We start from the raw sequence: 6,408 nt of genomic DNA, 5'->3' as shown, positions 1-6,408 counted from the left end.
TAAACTATATATGTTAATATATACTCTATAGCTCCTTGTACTACACTAGACTAGGAGTCTAGGTTCAGAATATGCGCATTTACAATCAATGTAAACAAACATGTTTCTGATGGCGACGAACCGGTTTACGCAGAGATGTCACGTGGTCCTATCTAGTGTATTTCCATACCATTAATTCCGAAAACAACAACAAATTTGGCATTTCATTTTCGACTAATTTTTGTTTTGTTTACAATTTACATATCTCTAAGCAATTTATGGATGCTCACTTGAAACTCCGAACATGCGCACTCCAAACTCGTTTTAAAATGTACCGCGCTTTCGCTCGTGGCGCCACCGTCCAATCGCCGGTGAGCATACACCACTTATATGAACCGTAATATGTACGTAAAGTATCTATGGTGTCAGATGACACCGGGTGCTATAGTTATTTGTTAAATCTTGCCATTTATTTAATTGTTTGGCAAATGTTTCCAAACATGATTCCTATTTTAATTATGTAACAATGTATTTCTTCCATGCACCGAAAGGGGCATGGAAGAAATAAAATCAATTCAATCTAATGCATAAAATGCCATTGGACGGTGGCGCCGCAGCACGGAGAGCGGTACATTTTAGAACTAGCGGCGCCACCGTCCAATGGCACCACTTATATGCAACGTTATATCTACGCGAAGTATCTATGGTGTCAGGTGATACCGGGTGCTATGTAGTTATTTGTTAAATCTTGCCGTTTATTTAATTGTTTGTTAAATGTTGCCAAACATGATTTCAATGTTTATTATGTAACTATATATTTCTTCCATGCCTCGAGAGTGTCCGTTTAAGAAATAAAATGAATTCAATCCAATGAATAAAATATCATTGGACGGTGGCGCCACCGCAAATGACCGGTACATTTTGGAACGAGTTTGGAGCGCGCATATTCGGTGTCAAGTGAGCATCCATAAATTGCTTAGTGACAGACATGTAAACAAAAATCGATCAAATTACTTTGGCATGTTATGCTAATGTGTTCATTCACAATCGTTAATATTATATGTATCAGCGTTATGTAAAAAGTGCCTGTGGGGTTTGAACCCGTCTCACTTTTCTCCCTAACACCTTAAGTCCAACTAATGATGCAAGTCCACTTGAACAATGTACATTACAAGTTACAACATTGAACATGGTACTGCCACTCTAGTCCGCAAATGCAGACGTTATAACTCCGCTTTGCTAATCTGAGGGCGTGCATTACGGCGCGGTCTTGCGGGTCGGCTCGGACTTTACTGCCAACTTGCGTGCTCATTACTCAATTAGGCGGTGCGGTTGTCCCAGCCGGGGTTTCTGCCGGATACGTTACCCTGTGGTACGTCCGTAGTACCGGAAGCGGACTCTGGTCACTATTTGATATGGTTAGGGTTAGGGAGTAGGCGTAGGCGACTCCCTAGACTCGGTAGTGGAGTAGGCGAGGTACTAGCTCTAGTACTATAGCCCGCGTACAGTTGCCACTGCAGCGGCAACCTGTAGCGCTGCGGCTATGTAGTACTAGAGCTAGCGAGGTACGGGCCGGCATATAATATAGCACCAGGGTACGTTCCGGCAGTACCCTGGGGGACATAGACCCTCAGCGCCACTGGTAGATTTAGATTAGTCGAGGGACAACACACGCACGCACGACCATATCCGTCCCCGACAAACACAACACATGCACGCACGACCATACCGTACCCGCCCGCCAAACACAACACACGCACACACGACCATACCGTACCCGCCCGCCAAACACAAAAATAAACAAAGAACGTTGAGATAGTAAACTCATAATACAAACGGCATTTTATTGATTGCCAAAAGTAGCTAGCAAAAACGGCACGTCTCTTTTCCATTCGATTCACTGTTCTCGGCTTACTGTCCCCATAAAACGCTAATCAGCACATCTTGTACAAGGAAGCTATAACGGAATCCATAAATTTTCTAATAGGATCATAAGTGACCCCTGAATGAAGGTCAGATTACACAAGTGACCCCTTGATGAAGGCCACAAGAGACCAACGTAAGCTGGTGTGACGTCAGATGCATGATGACGTCATCGTACCTATCCTATGCACACCGTGCCATAACGAAACGCTACACTGCTGCCACCTACGTGTATTGCAGTGTGCTACACTGCCGCCACCTACGTGCATTGCAGTGAACTACACTGCCGCCACTAAGAGTATTGCAGTGCACGACACTGTTGCCACGTGTATTGCAGTGAACTACACTGTTGCCACGTGTATTGCAGTGTGCTACACTGCTGCCACCCACGTGTATTGCAGTGTGCGCGTCCGCCATTCAATACAACCCGCGCCCCGAACTCACGAATAAATCAGGAAGACGTTTGGATCGGCTGCGTGTAGCCGAGGTATATACATTGCTCCTCGCTCGGAGTCTGATATATGCAGGTTTGATATCATATCACACATTGCACTCAGTCGGCGTGGCTCCATCTCAGCAACCCCGGGTTATAGAGGAAGCCCATGGCTACACGGGGTAGAGCTGCAGCCGCTATATGTGACGCAGCCAGCAGATGCACGGCGCAGCATTTCGCGGTATTTGTTCTCGCCGAGGAGAAGCATCAGGATCGCTTTTGCGTGCGAGAGAGTAGAGTAGAGTAGAGCACGATGCGCAGGTAGAGACGTCGGGCAGACGTTGATCACCTTCTTTCATCCCCTCAATCTTCACGCACCTGGCTCTCCTCACTCATCGACCGCGCAGCAAATGGCACTCTAGTAAATGAGGTCGCGCTGTCGTCGAAGCAGTTTACAATCGGCTTAGAGCGTGAGCTTTGACAAGAAAAGGTCGCCGTCATCATCATCGCATTGCACACAGACTTGACATTGACTTAATGCACACAGACAGCACGCCGCCCTTTTTCCATTTTACCTTCGACCCCCCCCTTATTTTAATAATCACGTTGATAAATTCTACGTGGCTGCGGCCCGGTCAATCTCCTGCCGCAAAAACCACGTAAACTCACGCTGACAGTCATAGCGTGTGATTGATGCAATACGAGATCTACACCGTCGAACAATAACAATAATAGAAAACTAAAGTCGTGACCAGTGGCGGAGTCGCAGCACAAGGAAACATCTACCCACGAGAGGGCGCTACTGTTCTCGGCGCATGACCCACGCACAAGATCAACAGTGGGAAGAGCCGTGCCCTGTCAACACCAGTGGGCAGCTCGATCCCCCAAAAACACGCAAAAGGTTAAGCACATTCACATCAGCGCTATAAGGAGTAAAAGCAGAAGATTCTACATCCACTACATCAGCAGTAGCACCAGTTTATCGTTATCATACAAAATAAGTCTTGAGCACAATAACTCTTAGAAAAAACGACTAAAAACAACGTCAGTTTGCCCCCATGATTTTTTTAAATAGTCACTAAACACAATCAGTTCAACAACAAGAATAAGTTACATTGTACTAGTCAATTATTCATCATATCACAGTATTGCCTGCATACATCTTACTGTTGATGTATATAATATATATCTGCATTAGGGACAACATCCGCACTATAGGCAAAAGGGAAGGCACAACTTTTCTATTATACATTGCTATCCCAATGGTGCAACTACGGTAATGCTATGCGGCAGGGGGCTTGAAGGTTTAAGGCATAATCCTCACATGAACAAATGATCACAAGTGCATTTGCTATTGCATCATATCTGAGGTGAGATGGTGGGTTATACGCAATTACCTACGCGATCAGAAAACTCCTCTGTCTATCCTCACATCTATTCACCCCTCCTTCAATTATTTGTCTCACCCTGTATATCTTCGTTCTGGCACGCACGGTTGAGCACTAGACTTTCTCTTTTTACCTCCACCTACCAAGGCATGTCCGCTGAGAATACGACGATAATCACAGAATTGCACCCGAAGATGGCAGCACTATCGAATCCACTTTTGCACAGCGTGCTTTCACGTGATACCCTCAGCAAAGCCTGACGGGGAAACTTGAACAGCAAAAGCCTACACCGTTTTGACAAGTCACGCCACATGCAACCCGATACTCCAGAGTTATATCGTGGCATACTAATCCTCCTTCGACTGAGCTGCCAAGCACACTCTGCAAGATCGGATGTCTGTGGCAGCATGTATTGGGAAACTCGGCTTTGCTTATCGTCCGGTTCTGGATTGCTCCTGCCTCGAATCACCATCAGTGTAGGCCAGTGGGAAGCTTCAGTTTCCTCTGCTTCCAGAAGGGAAGCTGGTCGAAGTCTTCCTTCGTCATCTTGAAAACCTCCTGCAATAAAGTATTGCTCTGTTACAATCATTATTGCATGCATATCAAGAGTACATAATAGGAGATATTATAAAAGATCTCCTATTACGTACTCTTGATGCATATGTATACATGCATATGTATACACGAATATATACACATGCATATGTACACATGCATATAGGCTCTCTCTCTCTTTCTCTCTCTTTCTTTCTCTCTCTCTCTCTTTCTCTCTCTCTCTTTTCTCTCTCTTACTCTCGTTCTCTCTCTCTCTTTCTCTCTAAAAATTCTAAAAGTGAAGTCAGCGGGAGGAAGAGTAAATGCAGTATGAAATGGACACCCTACTACACATCAGTATCACACTTGACTCTTTCGTTTCTGCATAATTACTGATTATTAGTTAATTTTTTATTAATTACTATAATTATTTCGCAGAATTCTCAATCACCTCAAAATCGTCATCGCAGAGGTAGGACTCGAGCTTTAACGGGTCGACGTGGTGAGGTAGGGGGCGCTGGCGTAGCTCCTCGAGTGTGTACACCATGCTAGTGATACTGAGCAGCACATCTTCTACAGCAATGTTGTCGCCCCAGTCACCGTATGCCTGCAGTTACACGAAACACCACGTCTACACACTGAGGTCGACCACTCTGATACCCGATCGCAATATTCAAGGGGAAATCGATAATAACGAGCATAAAATAATCGAAGGATTGTTCCGAAGTGTTGCCAATCTATTTTGAAAATAGTGCAGATTCTGCCGTGTGTAATTTTTGTTACCTGAGCACGGTTTATTATGATAGTTATAGAAATATAAATAGTTGTACATTTCATCTGATATTTGTTGTGATGCTGCACTACTTTTATATAAGTATGTACATTAAGGCGTAGTAATACATTGGTACGTAGGTAGACAACTATCAATGTGCAATCGCTCTCTACCGTGCCGGAGTAAACTACCAGTCGTACGCATAATCTAGTCTCTGCGCATCGTGTGTTTTATCCACAAAACCATAGATCATAACAATATCCTTCTTATCAGTTTTTTTCTGCTACGATCTTGTTCAGAAAAATTTCTATTACATATCCATTCACAACCTTCATAAAACCATTGCTGAAAAAAGCACATGGGTAAAAATGGGCAACATTTTTGGGAAGCTATTACTAACACGACTGACTTCCGCCACATACTAACCTCCGTGTTGGACTCTCTCACTTCATCGTTGTGAACCCAGAAGGGAAACAGGTTGGTGAACTCCAGTGGCTCATAGCCAGCAAAGACGAGGTAGGCTGGCGGAAGTTCCTTTGCATCTAACTTCTCTGCAAGCACGCCAGTAATAGCAATGGTGATGATCATCAAGGAAACGTGCCTTACTCTCACAGATTACAGCAGTAAAATAGTTGTTAGCAAGACCTAGCTGACAAGTATATACACTGCCTGTACACACCTGTGAAGCCATGCTCTCTGCCCACTCGACTCATTCGTACTGTATAAGCATTCGACTGTATATTTCGTTTGTAAGCCAAATAGGAGAACAAACAAGATCGAAATCATGAATGCAATTAGCGCAATTAGCGCAATTAGCGCAATTAAGTGTTATTGTCGTCTACATCTAGATTGACACAGAGAACGACGTACTACACTATGTACCACGAGCTAAGTAATGAAATGTCTCATCATGTGACGTTGTCACGTTTGAACAGAATCACGTCACAGGAAAGTTACTGTGTTAGTGAACTTCATGAGCCTTCGGTTTCTACGAGTGAGTTTTTTAAAATATTTTCTTTGTTTCATTTGCGGAAGTGTGACTCTTTAGTGTGATTCTTTAGTTCGTTTTTAAAGCATTTTTCTTACTTCTTCTGTTTTTCACTATTTCTTGAATGTTACTTATGAAAGATGCAGTGCATGTGAATACATAACTTAAATATAATATTTTTGTGTGTGTTTCTCATTGCTCAAATGAGAATGCTCATATGCTACTAATGTGAGAGATGAACCATGCTGAACGTGTTCTATAGATGGAACCTTCTGCTGCAGTAATGGAGCGTGAACGTGTTCCATAGATGGAACCTACCCCTGCAGTAATGAAGCGTGAACGTGTTCTATAGATGGAACCTACCCCTGCAGTAATGAAGCGTGAACGTGTT

General features: G+C 43.8%; 1 protein-coding gene across 1 annotated transcript in view; it reads right to left on the bottom strand.

The window, feature by feature from the left end:
* Window positions 1-1,795: 1,795 nt before the first annotated feature.
* LOC106814894 (supervillin-like) overlaps window positions 1,796-6,408 on the bottom strand; it is a gene marked incomplete in the record, with an annotated part of 14,080 nt that continues 9,467 nt past the window's right edge. Inside the window, 3 exon segments of the mRNA XM_014819270.1 lie at window positions 1,796-4,281; window positions 4,709-4,864; window positions 5,456-5,580. Of these exon segments, the coding sequence (XP_014674756.1) occupies window positions 4,195-4,281; window positions 4,709-4,864; window positions 5,456-5,580 (368 nt within the window).

The sequence above is a fragment of the Priapulus caudatus genome, unplaced genomic scaffold, assembly GCF_000485595.1.
Source record: "Priapulus caudatus unplaced genomic scaffold, Priapulus_caudatus-5.0.1 Scaffold999, whole genome shotgun sequence".
In the NCBI taxonomy this organism is placed as follows: Eukaryota; Metazoa; Priapulida; class Priapulimorpha; order Priapulimorphida; family Priapulidae; genus Priapulus; species Priapulus caudatus.
Note: the sequence above shows the minus strand (reverse complement) of the source record. Positions and strands in the feature narration are given on the sequence as shown.